The sequence below is a fragment of the Musca vetustissima genome, unplaced genomic scaffold (genome assembly GCF_032173495.1).
Source record: "Musca vetustissima isolate MV318-11 ecotype Yass unplaced genomic scaffold, APGP_CSIRO_Mvet_v1 utg47804, whole genome shotgun sequence".
Lineage (NCBI taxonomy): Eukaryota > Metazoa > Arthropoda > Insecta > Diptera > Muscidae > Musca > Musca vetustissima.
Window position 1 is genome coordinate 1 of NW_026882255.1, and position 26,518 is coordinate 26,518.

The window sequence follows — 26,518 nt, forward strand, 5'->3', positions numbered from 1 at the left end:
CACCCACTACATATGCCTATGAGGGCGATGAGGTATATTATGCCGCAACGGATCATAGTAAAGTCAAGGTGCCGTATTTGAATACGGGATATCAATATGATAATGGTATTTCCAAGGAAGAACGCAGAGAACCAGATGAGAGATATTACACAGAAAGGCGTGATTCTTACAACAGTCATGCTCTTCAACCTGAAGGAAGGCAAGAAGTTCAGGAGAGAATTAATGACGAAATAACTTTGAGTACGGTCAGTAAAAGAGAGGCTGCCTACGAATATACATCTCAGAAGGAGTTACCTTCCTTACCTAACTATAATGCGATACCCACTAATGATCATCAAAATTCGGAATTTGAAAGTACAACGGAACCCCCAACTTCATATCAAAGTGTGAGAGTTATATCTTCACCGTTTGAATTAGAGAGAGGGGTTTCATATAAGTATGAGTCTCCAGTGAGGGACTCAAAAGATGCTAACTTGCGACTAGAGGTAGATCCATCGGGAGGTAATGGAGAAACTTCATCTTCTTATCAAAATTCAGAGGGTGCATATTCATCGAGAAATGATGAAAGGGCAAATGGTTATGCTGCAGATCCTTCTAAGTGTACTCAACGCTTATCATACATATCTCCCCGTCCTAAATACGAGGAAGGCTCTTCATATACTTATGAGACTCTTGGTGCTTCTACAGAAGAGCAAAGGCCAAGGGTCGTACTCACACCAACATCTGACGGAGAATCTTCCCAGCTTCCTACATCTGATCAGAGGATAGTATATGCCGCTCCACCTCACGGATATAAGAGAGAAGTTTCCTCATACTATTCCACACAACCACAGCCTACATATGGTATCCATCCTCAAGAAGTGGTTGTATTTCCTGGCAGGCCTGAATTTAAACAAACTGCAGATACTTATGGATCCGAACAATATAAGGATGCTGTTGCTCCGATCATTCCCATATATGGACAAGGATTTATTTCTTCGCCCATTGTAACCAATGGACCTGCACCTTATTTTTATCCAACTCCTCAGGTGTCCTCAAGATTTGACAACCGAGCTTTAACATACCCATCTGAATTTTCTGCTAATAATATAGGAGATAATTCCCAATATTATGGCAATCGTGGAACTTCGGCTTACCTTACTGCAGCTGGCACCTCTATTTTGACTCCGACTGTTTTACCTCTTTATGTCAAGCCAATTCCAGTGGCTGTTTCCCACACACCACCATTCTATGGACAAAATTATTATAATTATCCAGCAGTTGTGGTTCCGGAGATTGACAATACACTTCCTGAACTTCATAGGCAGCATGCGTACTATCCCAATCCATCGAATTCGTATCATCCACAACATACCAGAGTCGTTCTCTCTGAGCCAAATAATGAAAATTCTCAATCTCCTCAATATTCATATAATCCCGAAGCATCTGCATCTAATCATCTGCATTCCGTTACTGACTTCGGTAGAACTGAAGGTACTGCTACATATACCGAGGACGACCATCAGGTCGAACAGAAGCAGCCTGATGACAACCTCAAACGAAGTGAGTATATTTCCAGATCTAGTGATAATACGGTTAGTAAAACCGGTTATACTTCGACTGGATCGATGGAGAATTTTCACAGTCCGGCAGGTCCATGTAAGCGTTAATAATGAATTTTCAATTTGTATTCAAAATAAATAATCTATTTAATTTCTAGTTTCCAGACCTAACGTAATTTATGATTCGGATGTAAGCTACAATGGCGAATCTAGCAGACCATACCCCGTCAATACTGCTAAAGATAATACATTGGACAAGAACCCAAATGAAAACGCGTCATTTGAAAACAATAAAGATTCCAACCCTTCATTCACCGAAGATGAAAGAAATTCTTCGGCAAATACTCTAACGAAATATAATGGTGATATCCTGACGTCTCCTACACCCAACAGCAAACCATCTGTACTTACCTTCAATCCAGCCCAATTTGTTGTTCCTAATACTGACATAGAAAATTCGCCCCATCATACATCTCCTGCCCTACATAATGGAAATTACAAGAATTCTCTTCAACCCTTTCCACCATCAGATGATTACAAAACAGCTCCATATAAAATAGTTGGAGGTGATTCACACGGACCATTTACTCGCTACACGCCCGGAACTTCTCAGATATCATATAAAAATTATCTTCTTCGAGCCGATAAGACATCGACATATCCTCAATTTAGCATCCCCTTTGCATCAAATGCAGTCGCAACACCGTCATACTCACCAGATGATCGCACATCAAATAAATATAATTTGAGAGATCTTTCTGCTGGACCACGACCAAGTCTACAACACTAATTATTATTAGAAAAAAATTCCGATCTAGATATAAGATATGTTAAATTTTAATATAAGCTCAAATTTTTAGACAATAAAAAATATAATTAATAAGTAATTTTGTTTGAGAATAATTTTTAAACTTTATCGAAAAATCCTTGATAGAAAGTAACAAAGCGGGCTTACCACCCTGTGGTACAGGGTATTATGTCGTTGTGCATATGTTTGTAATAGGCAAAAGGAAACGAGATAGACACATGGTTCCCTTTGAAAATATGCATAGAATCACTTTCTGAGTCGATTTATGCATGTCGGTCCGTCTGCATGTCATATGTCTGTCCATGTTAAATTTTAAACAGAGCACAGGTCGCATTTTTATTTGAATTGGATGAAATTTGGCACAGCTTATTTATTTGGCCCAAGGATGATCCCTATTGAAATTAGGAAAAATCGGTTTAGATTTAGATATAGTTCCCATATATATTTTCGTCCGTATATATATATATATATATATATATATTTAATGTAAATGGTTCACCATATTCCCTATATACCTTCGATTTGCACGAAATTTGGCACAGCACAATTAATTGAGTCTAGAATGATGTGTGCTATGTTTCGTGAAAATCGCTTCAGATTTATGTATAGCTCCCATATATATTTTCGTCCGATTTAATGTAAATGGTGTACTAAAGTTCCTGTATAACTTTCGATTTAGACGAAATTTGGCATAGCGAACTTAATTGAGTCTAGAATGATAAGTCCTAAGTTTCGTGAAAATCGGTTCAGATTTAGATATAGCTCCCATATATATTTTCCTCCGATTTAAGGTAAAAGGGGAATCAAAGGCCCTACATATCTTTCGATTTGCACGAAATTTGGCATTGGTTACTGAATTAGGCCCAGAATGATATGTGCTAAGTTTCGGGAATATCGGTTCAGATTTAGATATAGCTTCCATATATGGTTTTGTCCGATTTGGGGTAAATGGGACTCCAAAGTTCCTATATATATTTCGATGTGCACGAAATTTGTCATAGGTTACTGACATAGGTCCAGAATGATGTGTGCTAGGTTTCCTTTTATATATTTTTTCGCTCATGACAGGTGTGTTTACAGAAATTTTGTGGTTTTCCCTGTATTTGTATTTACACTTGATGTTGTTGTTCTGCATGTTCATGGGTATTTTCGTGCCTTTGAGTTGGAAATCTGTCCCTACCAAAGCTGGTGTGGTAAGTTTCGTGAAAATCGGCTTAGTTTTAGATTTAAGTTCGTTCAATTTCCTTGCAATGTTCCTTTAAAAAGGCGACGTCTGTTAGGATACATATGTAGAACATACCCAAAGTCGTGAAGGGTATCATATAGTCGGCCCAGTCCGATTTTACTACTTTCCTCACATTAACCTTAACCTTAACCTTAATTAACCTTTCTTTGCAATTTTTTAAAGGAAAATAATTTTTGTGCACCTTTTTTAAAAATTACCAACTGTGGCACTACTGCCAACAAAGAAATAACACCATCATTCACAGTCGGGCGTGTTTTGTTTTGACATAGACCATCCGTTTCCCCTCACTTGGAGTTTGTTAGTTTTGTGACCTATTGTTCCTCTTGCAAACAAACTCCACTCACTCGATTGTGGTTAGTTTAGCATTTCATTGTTTGTTTATTACAGACACTGCATTGCTATAATAAAATTCGCATATGTATTTTCCAAATTATTTCGATATAAGTACCGGATATAAAATGACATATCGCGTGTTTAACATTGTCATATGTGATGATTATTCTATTTTTAAACCTGATATAGATAGCAATATGTCTTTGTGCATATGTCTATTCCGAAACCTATGTACAAACCTTTGTACATAGTTTTTGGTACGAAGGTTTCACACCAAATGAGAATTAAAAATACTAAATTACTACAGCCAATTTGGTAGAAAACGCTGACTAAATATCCAAACAGCCAAAATTAGGGGGCTACCGTTATATTGGGGCTATCCCAAATAGTGGAGCAAAATTGATCCATTTTGGTCAGAATATGTGATACACAATGCGAACTTAAAATACCATATTACAGCGAATTTCGTTGAAGGTGAGGCTAATATCTTCCATGTTAAAGTCAATTTTATTATTTTGTTTTTTAATTTCTAAAGGCATTTTTCAACGATAATTTTTATATTATCGACAATATCTCTTAAGTTTATGACTGGTCACAGACGGTTGCAAAACAGTGGAAAGGAAATATATCAAGTCGTCGATTGATGCTATAAACTTTAAAGTAGCCTCTGGCACTGCTTGGCTCTACGATCTGTCCAATACTCATTTTTTGGAAAGAATTATATTTATCTTCAAACTACTTCCATTATAATCGCCAGACCCTTCCGTTTAATTTGCTGTCATTTCATGTTAATATTTTGACGCATGTCAAGGTTATATAACATTTTTCAAATATAAATTATACATATTCACAAAAATATGAAATTTTGTTTCGCCCTCATGTCATGTGTAAACCGAGACCCACAATTTTATAAAATCTTATTGGTGTAATGCTCAAAGTACCTAGATTTCAACTATATATAACGTTTTTTCGGCTCTACCTGACATTGACTTTTTGCCAAATAATTGGATTCCTGGCCTTGAATGTGAATATAATCGTTTTCTGAGTTCATTTTGAGTGTCCGTCTACCCATCTGTCCATATATTTGTGTGAGAAAAGTACAGGTCGAATTTATAATTCGAATTTATAGAAATTTGGCCCAAGGACGAATATTGAAATTGGAGAAAGTCGGTTCACATTTAGAAATAGCTCCCTAATATACTTTCGTTCGATTTTATGTAAATGATACACCAAGCTCCCAAAGTAAGTCCGATTGAGACAAAATTTTGCACAGCGTACTGAATGAGGTCCTCATTATTTGATTTTTATACCCTTCACCACACTCTGGTACAGGGTATTATGTCTTTGTGCATATGTTTGTTACAGGCAAAAATAATCGAGATAGACCAATGGCTCCTTTTGAGAATATGCATAAAATCACTTTCTGAGTCGTCCGTCTGTCCGTCTGTCCATGTTAAATTGTAAACAAAGTACAGGTCGCATTTATGATCCGAATTGGATGAAATTTGGCACAGCTCATTTGTTTGGCCCAAGGACGAACCCTATTGAAATTGGGAAAAATCGGTTCAGATTTAGATATAGCTCCCATATATAGTTTCGCCCGATTTAAGGTAAATGGTGTACCAAAATCCCTATATATCTTTCGATTTGCACGAAATTTGGTATACCCTATTGAATTAGGTCTAGAATGATGTGTGCTAAGTTTCGTGAAAATCGGTTCAGATTTATATATAGATCCCATATATAGTTTTGCCCGATTTTAGGTAAATGGTGCACAAAAGTCCCTGAAAATCGTTTGATTTGCATGAATTTTGGCATAGCGTATTGAATTAGGTCTAGAATAACGTGTGCTAAGTTTGACAATCGGTTCAGATTTAAATATAGCTCCCATATATAGTTTCGCCGGATTTTAGGTAAACGGTCTACCAATTTAATGTAAATGGTGCACCAAACTCCCAATATTTATCCCATCGAGACAAAATTCTGCCCAGCGTACTGAATTAGGTCCTGATTGATGTACGCCAAGTTTTGTTGAAATCGGTTCAGATGTAGATATAGCTTCCATATATAGATTCGTCCGTTTTTTTTTGTAGATGGATCACAAGATTGTCAAGACTTGTCCGATTGAGACAAAATTGTGCACATCGTATTGAAATTCGGGCAGGTTGACGACGTAAAATTTTGTTGAAAGCGGTTCAGATTTAGATATATCTCCCAGCAACGTACACAGGATTTTATTTCGGGGGGGGGGCCGGTAGTACAAAATGAAAAAATTCGCTGTTGCAAACATAAATTTACTGTGAAAATAAATCATTTCGGGGGGGGGGGGGTGTGCCCGGGCCGCCCCCCTTCGTACATCCCTGATATCTCCCATATATAATTTCGTCCGATGTAATGTAAATGGTGCACCAAACACACAATATTTATTTCATTGTGACAATATTTAGCATAGCGTACAAAATAAGTCCTGATTGATGTACGTGAAGTTTTGCTGAAATCGGTTCAGATTTAGATAGTATGTCCGTATATAGAGCCCGATTTTATGTAAATGGTACACCAAAGAGCTTATGTTTCTTCGATTTATACTAAAGTTTGCACAGCGAATGCAATTGAGCCCAAAAATGAATTAACTTAAGTTTTGTTGAAATCGGTTCTGAATTAGGTATATCCCATATATATTTTCGACCGATTTGATGTAAATGGTGCACCAGAGTGCGTATATTTCTTCGATTTACAGAAAATTTTGGTAAAGGTTATTTAAATCAGGTTAGTGTTATGTGTATAAAGTTTTGTAAAAAATGGAAATGGTGTACCGAGGAGGTCACATAAAATATTGCATATTGAACTGAAATCGGTTCAGGTTTAGTTATAGCTTCCATATATATGTTTTCATTCGAATCTATCTAAATGGTGTGCAAAAATCTAAAATTTGTCCGATTAGTAAGAATGGGTGCATAGCGTACCAAATCAAACCTAGTATAAAGTGTATTGGATTTTGTAAAAGGTATGCATCTATATTTTCGTCTGAGTTCATGCAAATTGTGCACCAAATAGTAAGCCTTTCTCCGATCGAGATAAATTTTGGGAAGCGCACAATGCTGCAGCATACCAAATGGTGGATACCACGTTTGCTCAAATACGTCCAGATTTACATATAGCTCCTTTACATAATATAGTGTGATTTCATACAAATGATTGTCATCAAATTTTTTATAGATTTCAGAATTGTATGTGTATAGGTTATTTTAAATTAGTTCAAATATTTATGTAGTTCACACATTTATTTTCGTCCGATTTTATTTCAGTGGTACTCCAAAGATGCCATGTCTGTTCTATCTAGAGGATATTGTATATATGAGCATGTATATACCCAAAGTGGTGAAGAGTATCATATATTCGGTCCCGCCTGTTGTTGAGCATTCCTTACTGTTTTTACGTGATAAACAAATACATCTGACTATTAATACCTCAACCTAATTATAAGAAAAATATGTTTTTCATAGCGACCACAAACACCTGGACATGTTCATATCCCCGAGCTTAAAATGGCAACTGTATTACATTCTGGACAATAATTGGGCTTCTCTTTTTAATAGCATAAGTTTATCCTTTCAACTACAGACATTTTCGCATTGCATTGTATCAGCCGTTAAATCCCGGTTATTTGTCCCATATATCTAGGTTGACATCTCTAAATATATTGGCTATTTTACATTTTGCCACACGAAATATAGAGGCCACCTTGTTTATTTAAATTTAGAGTAATATTTCAAACTTTTTTTATGAAAAAAATATTCATCCAAAAAGAAATATGGGTCACAAAAAAGATTTGTAACGTTTTCATTCTTTAAAATATGTGTGTCAATGCCGCTCACTGTGCATTATGCCAGATAATCATAGTCGCCACAGCATAGCCAAATGGTAAAACGCATGTCAGCATTTCAAAATTTTGGTCAATCAAATCAACATCACCGATAGTATTTTAATGGCAAACTCTGCGAACAATTCATTCAGTTATTCAACGAAATTCAACGCATTAACTAACTAATTAATTGCATTATTTTTTGCCAAAAAATAAACAAAATAACAAAATGTATTCCTCTATTACATTCGCTGTCGCTGTATTTGTTGCAACCATTGCTGTCTGTTCGGCTTCTTGTGGTCCCATACCCTTAGCTGCATATGGTGCAGCTCCTGGTGGTGGTCCTGTTGCTTATGGACCAGCTCCTGCTGCCTTTGCAGCTGCATATAATGCTGGTGCTCCATCTCAAAATCCCGCCGCTGCAAATGGTCACCATGGTCACAGTCACGCTCCATATAATGCTGGTGTTCCACTTCAAAATCCCGCCACTGCATATGGTCACCATGGTCATAGTCACGCTCCAAGTCCGGTCTCAAATAAATCCTCAGATCCAGCTCCTGCTGCATCCCCAGCACCAGCCCCTGTTGCAGCTCCAGTCTCTTTTGCTGCGCCAGCTCCTGTTGCGGTACCTGCTCCACCACCAGCTCCCGTTGCAGCGCCAGTATCCGCTGCATCACCTCCACCAGTCCCAGTTCCTGTTACTATTCCTGCCCCACCATGCCCTAAAAATTACATCTTCTCCTGTCAACCCCAGCTGAGACCAGCTCCATGTGCTCATGCTGCAACACGTGCAGGGTTTGGGAGTGCTGGTTCTTATTCGAATAATTATTTCAATTATGCTCTACCTCCATATGGTTTCAATTATCAGAGCTATGATAATCAAAACTAAAGACTGAAAAATGGAAGTGATATGAAACTGAATAAATGAAATGATAAATTTACTACATCACTGACTTTTTATTGAAACTGTTTATATAAGAGAAATTTATGGAAAAATTCGGGGGAAAACACATAAGAATCTGGCCGATCAAATGAAAAAGGCGACGGGTCAGAAGAGACGACACCAGATTTATGGCAATAAAATGTGCACATCGTTTGATAGGTCTAAAATATGTGTTATGATAATAACAATTTTATATTGCTATAATGTTGAGAACAGGTCCGCGTATTCGGTTCATTTATTTGGCTAAAGGATGGGCGCAATTGAACTTGGTGAGTATCGGTCGGGCATACAGATAAATTCAGTATAGAATTATTTATATGTTATATTCGGCCCGGCCGAACTTTTTATACCCTCAAAATATCTATATATCTACAGGATATTGTACATATGAGCATCTCATGTATGTACCCAAAGTGGTGAAGGTATCATATAGTCGATCCCGTCCGACTTTTGAACTTTAATTAAGTTGAAAATAGGGTTGTTTTCAACGTATGACAAATTCAGTTGCGGAGGCTTGTGGCCCTGAAAGTTATTTTGGTTTTTTTTTTGTGACCACTTTTTTTAAATATGACATATTTATGAAAATGAAAGTTAAGGATCAAATATGTTATGTCTACAATTAAAGTAATTATTGAAAGCTCGATAGAACGAAAAACGACGGAGGCCGAACATAGTAACCATACAATATTTTACATAAAAGCAATAATGTAAAACCAATTCTCCAATATATCCTCTTTCGATGACATCTTTTTGCAATTGCTTGGAAAAAATGTTATCGGAATCGGAGATCTGGAATTGGTTTTAAAATATTGATTTTACATGATTGCATTTAAATTAGACTTGATCAGTTTGAGTCCAGTTTTGATACAAATCCTGGTTTTTTAGAAAAAAAATGCAAAACGTATTACGTTAAACATTCTGCCATGTTTAAGGGCACAAATCCATAAACAAAATGGATACCACTTAACAATATTATTGAAACAAATCGAATCCAAATCTTTGAGTATCTCAATATTAGAAACGCGTTATTTTAACCTTCTCTAGAAATATTATAATCCAAATAATCCACGTATTACCTTTTTTCCATGCAGAAAAAAATATTCTGGACTTGGGATACATTACCTTTGGTTGGACATTCAAAATATACTATCCGAACATTTGGTAGAACCAAGTCAACTTAGGGTTTCATTCTGCATTTTATAATAAAAGCCGATCCTGTTATATTCTTAAGCAGTCATAAAATAAAACCTAGAATTTATAACATGAATAATACTAAATCGTACTTTTGTTTAGACAATATATTATATATTCCAGAGGTGTGTTCTGAAAATCTGTTGACGGAAAATCTGATGAATCAGTAATGTATGTAGTGATTAAAGAATACCAAATATTATTTTCAAAAAAATAAAACAAATATGGTGAGTTTAATTAACCCTACGGTCAATAACCGGGTACATTTGTACCTTTTTTTGAATAAAAATGCTGTAAAATTTTTAATAATGGAGATATTTGGATCAAATTTTGAGGAATCATTTTTGAGGTATTTACACACATAATCGAAGAAAAAAATTATAAATATTTTCCATATACATAATTTTGACAGTTTTTTAAAGTTATTACCTACGTAGATCAATAACCGTGGTACATTTGTACCCATCCAAAGATAGCTCTGTAACTCATTAAAAAATAGGACTATCGTGAGGTTTTTTGTTTTAAATAAGTCTATGCGGATCTGGTCTAGATGTAGGAACTCAAAATTATATATATGTACATTAAAATACTATATATTTAAATCCATGCTTAAATGATAATCTATCTAAAACAATCATAGTAAATTCGTTATAGCTTTCGAATGGGTTAAGCTCTTTTAGTTATTTTTTTATTGAGATCATATTTAGGTGTTCCTCAACCCCTCAGAAACTACCCTGGTTTTCCCTTGGTATACAGGGACAAAAATAATGATTATTGCGCGTAATTATCCAATTATTTTTCATATTGGGCCTGAAACTTTTTCTATAATCGAATTAGTCTGATTTATTACAATCCTAAATTTGTGTCAATATATAAACTATCATTAAATAACGTTTTAAAGTATTAAATAGTGTTAAGAATGGGCCAATCACAATCTCTAAACTCATAAAATGTGAATAATTTGCAATAATTATTGTTTAGTCCCTGCATACCAAAGGAAAACCAGGGTAGTTTCTGACTTCCAGGAGTCGCCCTGATGGCCCCTTGTTGTCTAGGGCCACAAAAATTTGCAGAGGGGTTGAGGAACACCTAAGTAAGATCTCAATAAAAATAACTAAAAAAGCTTAACCCATTCGAATGCTATAACGAATTTACTATGATTGTTTTAGATAGATTATCATTTAAGCATGGATTTAAATATATATTATTTTAATGTATATATAATTTGGAGTTCCTACATCTAGACCAGATCCGCGTAGACTAATTTAAAACAAAAAAAACCTCACGATAGTCCAATTTTTTAACGAGTTACAGAGCTATCTTTGGATGGGTACAAATGTACCACGGTTATTGATCTACGTCTATTTTTTTGGTTATTGACCGTAGGGTTAAATGTAACAAATTCGGAAAAGTACTTTTTTAGGGTCCTTCGTATGGGATATATTCTGAAACGTGGACCAACAGCTAAAATGCAAACACTTATTACCGTCTTCAACCAAATTAGAAGTAAATTGTCAATCACCATTTATAGGCAAAAAATCTAATTTTTCAAAACCCATTGTAGAGGAGGTGTACCAAATCTGAGTCCGATCTATCCAGTTTTTCGTCACTTGCTTAATAGGCCTAAATAAGAGTAATCTGCCAATTTTCATCGAGTTTGGTTGGATATACTTGTCATTTGCTTTTAAGGCCAATAACAAACTCTTCATCAACCTACGATAACATCTTCTATTTTTGGCCGCTGCTAGTATGAACTCGCGACATAGTGCGATATGACAAGTTTGGATGATAAGAGGGCAGTTCAGAATCTTCTTAGCCTAGCACAAAAGAAAAAGTTATGTGTTTTGGAAACTTCCATCTCTGTTATGAATACATGCTAATTTTTTTTCGATGTGGCAACCCCTTGATATAGAAACAGGTGTTCAAAAAAGACGCATCCGCAATTTTTTTACAATGGAAAAATTAGAAATGCTTTCAATCATTAAATATTTACATAAAAAGGTTTATCGGGACAAGAAATTCATAATGATATGGTGAATGTGTTAGGTGAAAGTGTTCCTTCATATGCAACAGTTAACCAGTGAGCGGAGTAGTATAGTCGGACAGGGCCAACCATACCTTATACAACTTCCACGAAAATCTAACTTTCTGTTGTTTTACATTCTGAGCTTGGGCAATATTTGCACCCTCTTGACAGACTAGAGGTCAACCAATGTTACTAATATTCCGTACAGCCCTTCTAATTACTTGTCCAGATTCCCTTCACGGCGGGTTGAGTTGTGATGTTCGGCTTTAAAATGTGGTCTAAAGATCGACACAAAAAAATTAAGTATTCGGTCCAATTCATCCCAATATTATTATCTAATCATCACCGAAAATTATAGGCATTGTCCTTGACCATACCTGGATCTTTATGGAAAATTTCAGAGCGATCAGCGCTATATTTCCGCCCTCTAGTGTGATAATGGGGTACTAAATAATATATGAATACGTAAGCACCTGTAAATATTTAAGTGTATCTCACACATCCGAGTACATACGACAATATAATGGGTATCAATTAAAAGGCCAACCAGTCCTCTTGGATATATTATCTACTTCTCGGGTATATATATACGCCAAAGACTACAAATGTTATAATTTTTCACACAAAAGTCAGGGTCCATTTGACCAGCTAAATATTAACCGATCTTCATCAAAATAGGTATGCTTGTTCTTTGGCCCTAGATCGACTCAGCTAGTCGAGATATTACGATCGGTATACTTAAAGGTGTGTCTAGGACCAATATTTCGCGGCGTTATAAACTCCTGGTGCTGCACGAAGCTATAATAGCCTGACAATGTAGTGGAAGTCCAAAAACTACAGAAATTTTAGCCAAAGTGCATGCTATTAAATGATCGACGAATAAAAGTTCATGAAATTGCTAATATCATAGGCGTATCAAATGATCGAGTCCATTCAATTTTGCATGAAGAAGTACAAAAAAGCTTTCAAACTAATAAAAATTAAAATTTGTCAAGCTTGTTTGGATCGTTTTAAGCGAAATGAAATTGATTTAAGCGTCGTTTCATAACTGTTGACGAGACATGGATCCACCACTTTAATCCCGTGACAAAATAACAATCCAATATTCAGCATTCGAAGACAATGGACTGAAGCTGGAGGAAAGAAGAAAGCAAAAAAATAAAATCAATCGGCTGGTAAGATTATGGGAACGGTTTTTTGGGACATCAAACATATTTTATTGATTGACCATCTACGAAAAGGTAAAACAATAAATTCAGAGTACTTTGCAACCTTTGGGATCAATTAAATATACGAATTTGAGAAAAAAGTCCTGGCTTATAACACAAAAAATAATTTTTCATCAAGACAACGCACCAGCGAACAAGAGTGTTTTAACAATGCTAAAATCAACGAATTAAAGTACGAGTTACTTGACCACCCACCTTATTCTGTTAAAAAGGTACACAAAAAAGTTAATAGTGGGAGGTACCATTATATCGGCCCAGAAGCTTGGGTCAATAAATCCCATTATCAATACTAAATATCCTGATAATAGTAGCAATGTCTGTGCCAAATTTCAAAGCTGTATCTTAAATATTACGAGCTCTATCGAAATTTTAAGAGACCGACAGACAAACATGGTAATATTGACATGGATAAATGGGGTATCCGTTGGGTATTTTGAGGTGTTGCAAACAGATTGCCAAATTCAATATACCCTTTAAATTGTGATGAAAATACTATCAATCGTACCTTTATATATGGGTTCTATGTCTAAATATAAATTTTGACTGATTTGAGCTGATGTGTGAGAGATCGAATTTTCATAGGGCATAATGATTAATCTTCTCTTATTAGTTTTTTCAAATTTCTCCGAATGCTGAAAGTAAAGAAATTTTGGTGTAGGACTCATAATAAAACGTCCACGGAAATTAGGACTATGGAAATTATATACAATTGACCGTCTGTTAAAATCACGATTGATATAGCAATATTTAAGATAGAGCTCTGAAATTTTACGCAGACAGCACTGCAAGGATGAGTGGTATTGCAAATGGGATATATCGGTCCCCTTTTAAATGTGAAATTGACCGAAGTTTTTTGGACCGAAGTATGGTGTGGATTTTGGGAACGTATTTTATTTTAATTAATAATGACCAAAGTCGGTATTTTAGGAATTTTGGACAGGGGTTTCAACCGAATTGGCTGTCAAATTTCACTAACCAAAATTATCAATATTGATCCCCGTTTCGGGATAGCCCCGTAAAACACTAGCTCCCCATTAGGAAATTGTATTTTTCTCACGCCTTTTTTGGCATATTCAAGGTCCTATCATAGCATGAACATTCTCTTAGGAGCCCCCATTAATTTTACTTATTTTGAATATCACCCTCGTGGTAATAAAAAGTTCGACCAGGCCGTACTTAACATCGTTTTAACTGGTTTTAGAAAATTTGTACCACCAATGAAACATATTACAGGTCATATAACCATACCCACCATTTATCGTATTTTGATGGTTATGGTCGAATTGTCAGTCAACAGAATATGAAAAATGTTTGAGTTTTCTGGTCGCTAATAGAAATAATTGGTATCAACATCACCCGTCTATCTCTATTGAGCGAGCTTCATCAAAACTGTACTTGTTTTTTGACGACATCCATTTATCCTTATAGAATTTTGGGTTATAATTTCGACTTCTATAAGGATAAATGACTTCTATGAGGATAAATGGATGTCGTCAAAGAAAAAGTGCAGTTTTGATGAAGATCGCTCAATATAGACATAGACGGGTGAAGTGGGTAACAATTTTTTGAGGTATGAAATCGATGAGGTATGTAGAGGGCGCAAATTTAGTATGAAGTTTCGGTTATGGTCAAGGATAAGATCTGTAGTTCTCGGTGGAGGTCGGATGATATTTAATGCATGGAATGGACCAAAACTTTATTTATAGGTCGCGATTACGACGCGGATCTGGTCAAAGAACAAACATGACTCAGAAAATGTAAATATAGTTAATTTTTGCTCATATGGTCGGTCGGTTCCGTGTGGCTATACTGACCCTTTCACTGGTTTTAATTATTAGGACTTCATAGTTGTATTATGTTGGTCATATAAGTTACATTAGTTGCATCCTGTAGTCATATAACATTTCACCAAATTATATTTTTTACAACGGACTGGTTACTCAAAATCCAAACAACTCCACTTATCATAAACAATACGTCACCTTTTATATTTGTAATATAAAAAAAAAACATTTCTTTCATAATTAGTATTAACGTATTTATTTAAATTTTCATTGCATCCATTATTTTTAGTATCGGTATCCATCTAAATTAACTTGAATTCCATTAAAGGGTTGAGGTGGGACATACATAGGATATTGTTGAGAGTAAGCACCCGCAGAACCGGCAGCAGCAGGAGGAGAACAAGGAGCTGGACTTAGGCTCGGCTGACAGCTAAACAAATAGTTTTTAGGGCAAGGAGGAGCAGGAATTGTCACAGGAACACCACCACCACCATATCGTTGAGCACCACCACCACCGGCTGCATTGCCATAATCTGCCGAAACATAGGCAACAAATAACAGGAACACAACAATGAAATATTTCATGATGCCGTTGATGCGAAGTAGACGATGAAAATTGTCGCTGACCTGATAATGACTGAATACTCTTCAATTATAATTCGTTGATTAAATACATTTTTTATAAATGCAAACTATGCAGTTAGTGGTGGTGTCACAATTTCTAAAGTGGCCAAGAAGTTTAGGGTGACATACTTAAGATATCGGTCATTGGTGCTTCTTCTTTCTTAGTTATCTAGCTTATTTAATGGTAAAAGTGTGTTATGTGTTATAGTTTCCGTTCGTAATATGAAGACATACATAGTTTCAAATGGTTCGCTTTTTTAGTGGTATATATTTCATTTGAAATGACCTTGAAGTAAAAATGGGTTAGTGGTTCTATTAATGGGTGAACAAAATACAATGTTTAAAATTTAAAGTTTTTTAAGAAAATCCTATTTGTATACCCCACACAACTATGTTGTATAGCTTTGTGTGTCAAGAGTTTGTAACGCCGCGAAATATCGGTCCCAGACCCACCTTTTGGTATACCTCTCTTGACACGTGAGTCCTTTCATTATAGTTTATAAATAAAGTACAGGCCACAGTTATGCACCAATCGTCATAAAATTGTGCATGTAGGTTCTGTTCGGGTCAAAGAACCAGTCTATTTATGAGAAAAAATAGGCCAACATTTTATTTTTGTATTTTTTCACTGATTGCTCTTCAGACTACAATTATGACCGAACATATTTAGCGGGTCAAATGAACGCAAATTGGTTTTCTATAAATTCGATCAAAAAGTTTATTTGGCCTATTTGTTATATCTGGAATTTTAACTGCTGCACGTGAATGATTAACCAAAACAGAATGCATTAAGGGGAGCCCCCCATTCTCGAAGTCGAAAATTTTGTTGGTATAATTCGAATCTAAACTAATTAAAGAATGTCCCTACAAAATTTCAAATGAAAATCTCAAGAACTCTTGAAGATATAGCCGATTTATTGTATCAGCATCAAGTGACGGCTGAAGGGCTTCTCAAAATTTAAACGGTATACAAATTAAAAATTTTTATACCAATGTTCAAGTAAGCGTGGGGGGAGGTGGTGTGTTAAGAGCTATGCTTACTTTTGATGACAAGGGGGAGGGAGGAATAAATCGGTCATACGCATTGTAAGCCTAGAAACTATATTTTTTCACACAAAAAAATTATTTTTGGACACAATGAAATCCTGTATACGTTCCTGATGGGAGTTATATCTAAAGCTGAACCCATTTTCTGTGCCAAATTGCATATCATTCGGATCATAAATTGACAAACAGACGGACTGATGGACATGCCTAAATAGACTCGGAAAATGATTATCCAAAGTAACCATTGTCTATATCGATTCTTTTGTATGTTTTATGCAATTTTAATGAATTTTACATGATTTTAAAGAAATTTAACACACACCATTCTAGACCCAATTTGGCACGCTATGCTAATTTTCGTCTTATTCGGGACTATGGAGCATCAGCTGCAAAATTAAAAACTGCAGTATAACTTTTTCTAAAATAAATATATCGTGTTGGGGTTTCCTGTGTTAAGTCAGGTACTTTATTTACTTAAAAAAAATTAAAGAGACCCCCATTCTCAAATTTAATTTTGTATTTTAATTTAATTCGAACCTACACTAATTCAAGAATGTTCCTATAACACTTCATGTGAAAATTTTGAAGATAAAGCCAATAGGTGACGCATGAATGCTTCTCAAACTTGAATAGTGTTTTCCTTCAAACAGCGTTCTAACTCAACTAATAACAGAATCGATTTCAAATTTTGGGACGTTTCTCTGTAAGTGTATAGCTATCGTATGAACTAGGACAAAAAAGGCGATTTTCTAAAATGTTTTTTCAAAGTTCCGCTATTTTGTTAAATTTTTTGTTCCCTTTATGCAAACTTCATTATTTTTTAAAGTTTTGCTTGGACAAAACTGTGGTACAGGGTACCACAGTGTGTTGAAGGACCTTTCCTTTTGAGAATATGCATAGAATAACTTTCTACATCGATTTATGCATGTCCGTCCGTCCGCCTGTTGATGTTAAATTGTAAACAAAGTACAGGTCGCACGTATGATCCGAATTGGATGAAAATTGGCATAGGTCACATGTTCGGCCCAAGGAATTAGATATACTTCCCATATATATTTTCGTCGGATTTTATGTAAATGGTGTACCAAAGTGCCTATATATCTTTCGATTCGCACGAAATTTGACATAGCGTACTGAATTAGGTCTAGAATGCAGTGTGTTAAGTTTCCTGAAAATCGGTTCAGATTCCGATATATGTGTGTCAAGTAGTGTTGCCAAAACTTTGTTTAAAAAATGCTAGATTTTGTTTAAAAAAGTGCTAGAAAGTGTTAAAAATTTTTAAAAAGTGTCAAATAATAAAAAATTTTTAAAAGTTAGCAGATTGGCTGTAATTTTCATATTTTTGATTCTCATTAGGTAAAAAGTTCCCTACCGAAAATTATCAATGTGGGTCGAAGTTTCGTGATAGGCCCTAGAGAACGAAATTTAAGGGCGTCGGGCACGTATTTTCATCAAATTGACTATAATTTAAAACTTTTGATTTTAATGGTGTGTCAAATTTTCGCACTAATAAAATTATCAAGGTGAAGGTTTGCACATAGAGGTTCCATCCTATTTGCGCCCATTTTAAGATTTAGAACCTTTTCTCGCCGAAGTGGCTGTTATTTAAAAATAGGTTTGCCGAAAATTTTCGATGTAGGTCCTTTTTTGATATAACCCCATTATATAGTGGGACACAACCCATTTTCGAGTGGCTAAATCTGACATTTCGGATTGCTAGTGAAAAAAATTCTTTCCTGAATGTTTCAGATTAGGTTCGTGATTTGTACATGGCTCCATACAAAGGGCCTTTTAATTTGACTTTTCATTTTACCAAATAAACAATAAAAATGATTCCCGCCTAACGGCTTTAAGTATGATGCACTATTGGGTGTCGAAATTGGGCGTCGACCGGCGCCCCTTTGGGGAAGCTCAGAGTACTCAATGAGCACTCTGAAGCCAATCCGCCGATACCAATTCGAAGATCCGCTGCAAAGCTTCACTTCATCCTTGGTGAGGAGTCGACGCTTCTTTTTTTTTTGGTCAAGCACCCGATTGATGACGCAACTCCACATCGAGATGAAGCCCTTCCAACGAAAAATGATATAGCAGCCAAATGTAGTACCCAACCATTTTTGTAGAAATTTGTAATACACTCCACATGGTGCAGGATATACGTAGTTCTGATCGGCCGAACTTTAAAATTTTTTACTTGTTTACAGATGTCCTGACATTTTTTAACATTTGAAAATCAAACTCATACCGTGAAACATAGGTTCAATTTAATGCGTCAATAGAAGTAATACTCCAAATTTTAACTAATTCCAAAAAAAAAAAAAAATTCTAAACAAGGTGCTAGGTGCTAGATAACTTTTTCTGGTGCTAAACGAGTTGGAAAAATGTTAAATCTAGCACTAAAAGTGCTAAATTTGCAACACTGGTGTCAAGTTTCATGACAATCGGTTCAGATTTGGATATAGCTCCTATATATATTTTTCTTCCAAATATGTCCGATAAGCACAAAACGTACTGATATTAGTATAACCTAATCTGTGACAATAACCTAATCTGTGCAGATCACAAACATACACCGAAACATATCAAAGATTGGTTGCGGAAGTCAATCAAATCTGAGTTTTATAAAAGTTCAGTTTTAAAGATGAAATGCCAATGAATTCTATGTGATGAACGACTAAATGATATACCTACCTTCTATCTCTTACCTTTCAGTTCGTTACATGTTCCCAAAATGAGGATACCATTATTAAAAAAAACACACACACACAAGTAAATGCTCTAAAATAATTTATTAATAGTCGTTATCAATTCCATTTTCTTGTTCACATCAAAATCTTTCATAGTCTAATAATATGGACGGAAATTGTATTGGGGTGCGGCATATACAGGATAATTGTGGGAATACGAACCAGCATTACCATAGGCAGCGGCTTGGGAACACGGAGCTGGAGTCAAACTTGGTTGGCAACTGAATAAATAGTTTTTGGGGCATGGTGGTGCTGGAATGGTGACTGGAGCAGGTGCTGGTGGAGCAGCTGGGGCACTATATTGAGGTGCAGCAGGAGCATTGTACGCAGCAGCACCGGCAGCAGCAGCGGCGGCACCATACGAAGATGCTGAAGGACCAGCACCATAAGACCGTTCTTGTCTAACATTGTAGAGGGGTACAAGTGGTAGATTGTAAGCGAAGTTACCAGTTGGAGATCTTTCCTCACGAACATTATAGGTGGGTGCTAGATGACCGGCCAAGTTAAATCCGTGAGTACCTCCCAAAAGGCTGCCACCAACATTGCCACCGCTTGATCTTTCTTCGCGAACATTGTAGGTTGGGGCAACGGGGGCACTGAAGGTGGAAACACCCGAATTGGTGCCAGTAGTAGATCTTTCATCACGCACATTATAGGTGGATGTTGGTGCTCCATTGAATGTTGTTCCATGAGTATTGGCACCATTGTATGCTGTAACTACGGGAGTACCACCAGATGACCTCTCTTCACGAACATTGTAGGTGGGAGCAACACCCGCGTTGTAAGTGTTACCAACAGGTGCGGTATTACCCGATGATCTTTCCTCACGAACATTGTATTTTGGCACCACGCCAGCACCATTGAAAGTAGTTCCGGTGACTCCACTCTGACCCGATGATCTTTCTTCACGAACAGGATTTTCATCGGCACGGATTGCGGCTGCCAAACAGGCCACAACGATGGCAATGCAAACAAACGATTTCATGGTGAACTCGGAGTGTTGATATTATCTTCAATTAAAAAATGTCAAATTGAAACTGAATACTCAACGCTGCCATTCGTTGGTTTTATACAATCGAAAAAAATGGTAAAATTGTTAGCGTTGCATGTTTTAGCGTAACTGGGTTAACTGTCCGGTATTCAATCGAAGACGTATAAGTCGGCAAAAAATTACAAAATTAATTGGGTCGAAAATGCGGAATTAATAGTTGTTGTTTTTTCTGTCTTTCCGTTTATTGGTATTATTGTTAAATAGGTCTCTATATATTTGTCAGCCAAATTAAATGTTAAAGAACATATTCGATTATTCGAATACAGAAGAATTAATGGCAAATTAATACAAGTGGGCAAAAGTAAAAATTAACAACAATTATACTAGGAAGGGAAGGTTGGAACTAATCTCAAAGATTGAAGGAGTTGAAATTGTGTTTGGGATTTCTATCTTATGAGTGTAATAAAGAGAAGAAAAAATGCCTTAGGAAAGCATTTTGGGTATCAATTTGACGCATGCAATCCGATATGGTAGTTGGTCGTGGTCCGATATATATTTACACATAAACAATAAAAATTGGTATATTTATTTCCATTTGCATATTTTTAAAAAAAAAAGTAAAATATAAAAATTAAGACCGAGTCACCGAGTATTCTGTGTTCTGCAGATGGTGTCTAACGCCAATTTTTGGAAGCCGTTCTTGTCTTCGGCAACCGGCTAATTCGAATGCGGTTTCTTGTTTATGCCGGAAGCCACAGAAGATTTGGTCCTGAATCCGAGTAATGTGCGCCGATCTTACGTGCGTTTTTCAATGTGTAAGAGCGACATACAGAGGGCCAGGATACGTGGGCCATATATAATGGCCACATACAAGATTACTATGAATGATATCCTCCGTATAAACATATTTATATCTATGTAATTAAGTCAATTATTGATGGCAGAATAAACGAGTTCTTGGCACTTGGATACATAGAGCCCATACAAAGCTATTTTAGTTCCTCGATTACACTGGTCAATAAAAATAACGATGCGAGTCTGAGGCATACTCCTCGCCAAGAATATATTTCATTCAAAACCAACTTCGGGAAGTAAAATATGTCAGCATATGAAGTACGGATATACGCAGAACAGAGCAAACATTATACCATAAGTTCGGCTATGCATCAACTCCGTCAAGAATGAATTCTTTAAGGGGACCACCCCATTCTCGGGGTCAAAAATTTTGTTGATATAATTCGAATCTACACTGATTAAGGAATGTCTCTACAAAATTTCAAGTGAAAATCTCAAGAACTCTTGAAGATATAGCCGATTTATTGTGTCAGCATCAAGTGACGGCTAAAGGGCTTCTCAAACTTTAAACGCGTTTTTCTCTTTTGCGAATGGCGTTCACGATAACTCAAAAATTAATAACCCAATCGATTCCAAATGTTTACACGTTTCTCTGTGAGTGTACTGCTATCGTATGCACTAGGATAAAGCCAATCGGTGAAGATCTTCCTTATTTTTTAAGTTGGTTTTTGGTCAAAAATCGGCGATTTTTAAAAAAAAAAATTTCAAAGGTCCACCATTTTGTTAATTTTAGAGCGAAGTCAATAATCCTAGTTCGTACGAGAGCCAGACATGTACTCTTTCTAACACCGTTGGAATTTTCGGATTCTGATGTTCCAGTGAGGAGTTATCATGCCCGCCATAAAAAATAAGGACTTCTCTTTAATTACAAAAAACAACAACAAACATTTTTTGTAAATTATTTTTCTTCTTTCTTCAAATATATATGTGCAAAGTTACAAACCTTAAGAAGCATTGGTATTGATTTACCAGCCCATTGAAAATCTTGAAAAAATAAAACCCAGGGGGGGGGGGGGGGTTCCCTTAAGAAAAGCGACCGGCGTTATTATTGGTTTGTGACATCACACGAATCGTGAATAGCTACGAATCGTGCCTAAGGTTTGAACTCTGTCAGTCGGCGTCTGAATGGATCTTTTTAGTGAAAGGAAACTGACACTCAAAACGTTGTTGCCATTAGCGACAATGGCAGTTCGTTCACCAACCGAATATTTTGAGAATTACTATATGATACCCTTCACCACTTTGGGTATATTCAACAGATGAATCCTAACATACGTCGAATTATTGAAGGCCCAGTAAAATGGAATTGTATCCATAAACATATCATTCTGAAACCTATACTAAATTTTTCATTTGGTCAGACATAGGGTTGCTTCTTACAATGGGATAACAATTTAAAGCAAATATCAATCGATTACCCTTTGATTATTTGAATAAATATCTGATAAACATGAGAAGTTTGGTGTACCATTTACTTAAAATCGACCGATTTCATCGAAACTTACCACAAGTTTTGAGTCTTGATGCATCATTTAATTAAAATCGGGAGAAAATATATATGGTAGCTCTATCCAAATTTGAACTGATTTCAACAACAACTTCCACATGCTAGGTTATATTAACACTAGAAAGCCTAGTATTTTGTATATACCTATATTGCCGAAAAGCGGTCATTCTGAAAGAATTTTTATTATGTAAAGAAATTTTTTTAACTTATTTTTTAACATTTTTCACATTTTTTACAATCATATAAAAAGTTGTTATTATTTGTTTGCTGTAGGAGGGCTCACGAGTTTCTCTTTTAGAAAAATAAGAGCGCGAGTCAAAATGTTCAAAAAAGTGTAAGTGTTTACTCTAATAGTGAAATCGAAAAAATTTTGTGTCAATCGGCCTAATGTTGGGTCTTTGGTGTACCATTTAACTAAAATCAGACGAAACTATATATGGGAGATATATCTAAATTGGAACCGATTCCTACAAAACTTGGTAAACGTTAGGCAATATTAATTTCAGTGCAAAATTTTGTAGCAAACGGCCAAACTTTGGGTCTATAAATAAATCTGAACTGATTTCAACAAAACTTGGGGAATTCGGTGCAGAATGTATATCTCATTTGTAGGTTATACTAACTTCAAAACGTTGTGCAAAATTTTGTGTCAATGTTGTGTAAAATCGGACGAAAATAAATATGGGAGCTATGTCTAAATCTTGACCGATTTTCAGGAAACTTAACGCACATAATTTAAGACCTTATTCAGTACACTACGCCAAATATCGAGTAAATCGAAAGTTATATATGGACTTTGGTGTACCATTTACATTAAATCGGACGAAAATATATATGGGAGCTATATCTAAATTAGAACGGATTTCCACGAAACTTAGCACACATCATTCTAGACTTTATTCAGTACGCTATGACAAATTTCGTGCAAATCGAAAGATATATAGGGACTTTGTTGTACCGTTTACATTAAATCGGACGAAAATATATATGGGTGCTATATCTAAATCATGGCCGATTTTCAGAAAACTTACGACAAATTTCGTGCAAATCAAAATATATATAGGGACTTTGTTGCCCCATTTACCTTAAATCGAACGATAATAATGGGAGCTATACCTAGATCTGAACCAATTTCAATAGGGTTGGTCCTTGGGCCAAATAAGTTACCTGTACCAAATTTCATCCAAATCGGATCACAAATGCGACCTGTACATTGTTTACAATTTAACATTTACAGACGGACGGACATGCATAAATCGACTCAGAAAGTAATTCTATGCATATTCTCAAAAGGAACCATGTGTCTATCTCGTTTCCTTTGCCTGTTACAAACATATGCACAAAGACATAATACCCTATACCACAGTGTGGTGAAGGGTATAAATAGATGTTTGTTTTATTTTTGTCTGTTTTTCCAAACGTTTTAGAGGCCACAATTATGTCCCGAACATCACAAAATTTTACACAGAGTAAGGGAACATCGAATAAGCATAGCTATGTTGGTGAATACCGGTTAATATTTAACGGGCCAAATGGAACTAGACTTTTGTGTAATAAATTAAAAAATTTTTATTCTGTGGCGTATTTATATTATATAGTAAGCGGAACATCGAATAAGCATAGCTGTTTTGATGAATATCGGTTAATATTTAACGGGCCAAATGGAACCAGACTTTTGTGTAATAAATTACAAATTTTTTATTCTATGGTATATTTATATTATATACTAGAGGAATGGTTGATACCAATTATATTAATGAATGCACTCGTATTGGAGAGTTTTACGTAAATATTTACACCAAACTACCTATACCGATTATCATTACCACAATGGAGGGGATATGGCCAAGAGTGACGCCTATAATTTTTGGAGATGATATTTTAGGGTTGAAATATACAAGCAATTTAATTGTTATGTGTTTTTCAACACATCACATGGGGAAGGGAAGTCTGTGTAAAATGAAAAACATTGCATCTAATAGCGTAAATATTCACCCCGGGAAAAATATTCCGAATATACGCCAGGATAAGAACGAGTAGCTGTTGATCTCTAATCGGCGAAGAGGGTGCAAAAATATGGAAAATATTGCCCAAGCACGGAATATAGATCTGCAGAAAGTCAGTGTTTCATGATAGTTGTGTAGTATATCATATGGTCGGCCCCGTCCGACTAAACTGCTCCGCTCACCGGTTTAATTTATTTTGTATTCAACAGGAACCCGGTATGCCAAATTCGGAACTTTTAGCTGGTGTTATTTTTTAATTAATTAGAACACTTTATGACAGCTCCATCGGTTGGGAAATGATACTAAAGTCTTCAAAATGCCGAAAATGGGATTGCACCGTTCTATGGAATCTATACCAAACCGTAAACTTACATTTATCATTTTTGTAGGAAGATTTTACAGCCCCACAAGAATTTGATACGTTAAATTAGAGCGAATTCTGTTAAAATACATGTTCAAACCATCCAAAATACCTGAATAATGAGTATACCATTACATGGGTGCTACCCCATGAATCGTGGGCCAATATTGATTATTTTTGGACAGCTAATTTGGTTGAAGCGCATGTCCAAGATCGCTAAAATACTGAAGTGTGGGACGTAGCGTTATATGATCGATTCCCTAAAAAGTGAACCGATATTGATCATGTTCAGTAGGAAGATTTAACACCCCATGAGCACTTGAAAAACACTAAATAAAGTCTATTCTGTTAAAAACTTGTTCACAATCTCCAAAATACCGAATAATGGGGGTTACCATTATAAGGGGGCTACACTGAAACTTGGACCAATGTTGATAACTTTTGGTAGGGAGATTTTGTACCCTATGTGAATTCAAACACGTGATAAAGATTATTTGGGCTTCCTTAAAATATGGAACAACATATTGATAATTTTTGGTAGGAAGATTTACTAACATACCACGAACGAAAATAATAAATTATAACCAATGTGACCAAAACCATCAAAATACCGAATATTGTGGGGTACCGATATATGGGGTTACCCGGAAACATGGGTCAATGTTGATAATGTGCCGTAGGCAGATCTGATAGTCCAAGTGAATCAAAAATGTCAATATAGATCTGTTTCTCTTGGAACAACGTGATTTTAGACACGGTACACCGAATAATTGCGGGTGCCGTTATATTGGGGCTAAAAAGTGGACTAAAATTGATAACTTTCGGTAGGAGGATTTGATACCTAATGAGAACAAAACGTAGCAAATTACAGTAAATTGGTCTAAAACCGTGTGAAAAATCCCAATAATACAGAATATTTGGCTATACCAAAACGTGGACCGATATACCCCAATATATCAATCATCTTAGGAGTACTAGCAATATCAGAGCAACATTCAAAGCTCTATCTCAAATATTGCGATTTCTATCGTGTTTCCGACAGCCGGACAGCGTAAATCGACATGAATTTAATTCTGATGAAGATTGCATATACCTTATGGGGGTTCCATTTCGATGTGTTGCAAACGGAATGACAAATTTAGTATACTCTCCAATTTGTGGTGGTGAGTATAATTAAATACAGACTTCACCTTGTGGGGGAGTGTATAAAATGGGATAGAATTCTCCCTACAGTTTTAATCATAGTCAATTCTGATAGAGAAATGGGGAATATATAATTGTATGGACTTTCGCCTAAATATTAGGTTGGGGAAAGAAATCAATTATTTTTATGTGAACTATAGGACTTTATTTAACATGCTTCGGAATGTCCGATTTGAAATATGCACCGTTTTGTTATATGATTTGTTGCCATTTTAAA

General features: G+C 35.8%; 1 protein-coding gene across 1 annotated transcript; it reads left to right on the plus strand.

The window, feature by feature from the left end:
- The first annotated feature begins 8,019 nt into the window (after positions 1-8,019).
- LOC133328472 (vitelline membrane protein Vm26Ab-like) lies at positions 8,020-8,679 on the plus strand. Its single transcript, XM_061537039.1, has one exon. It carries the CDS (start codon positions 8,020-8,022, stop codon positions 8,677-8,679), a length of 660 nt encoding a protein of 219 aa, XP_061393023.1.
- The last annotated feature ends 17,839 nt before the right edge of the window (positions 8,680-26,518 follow it).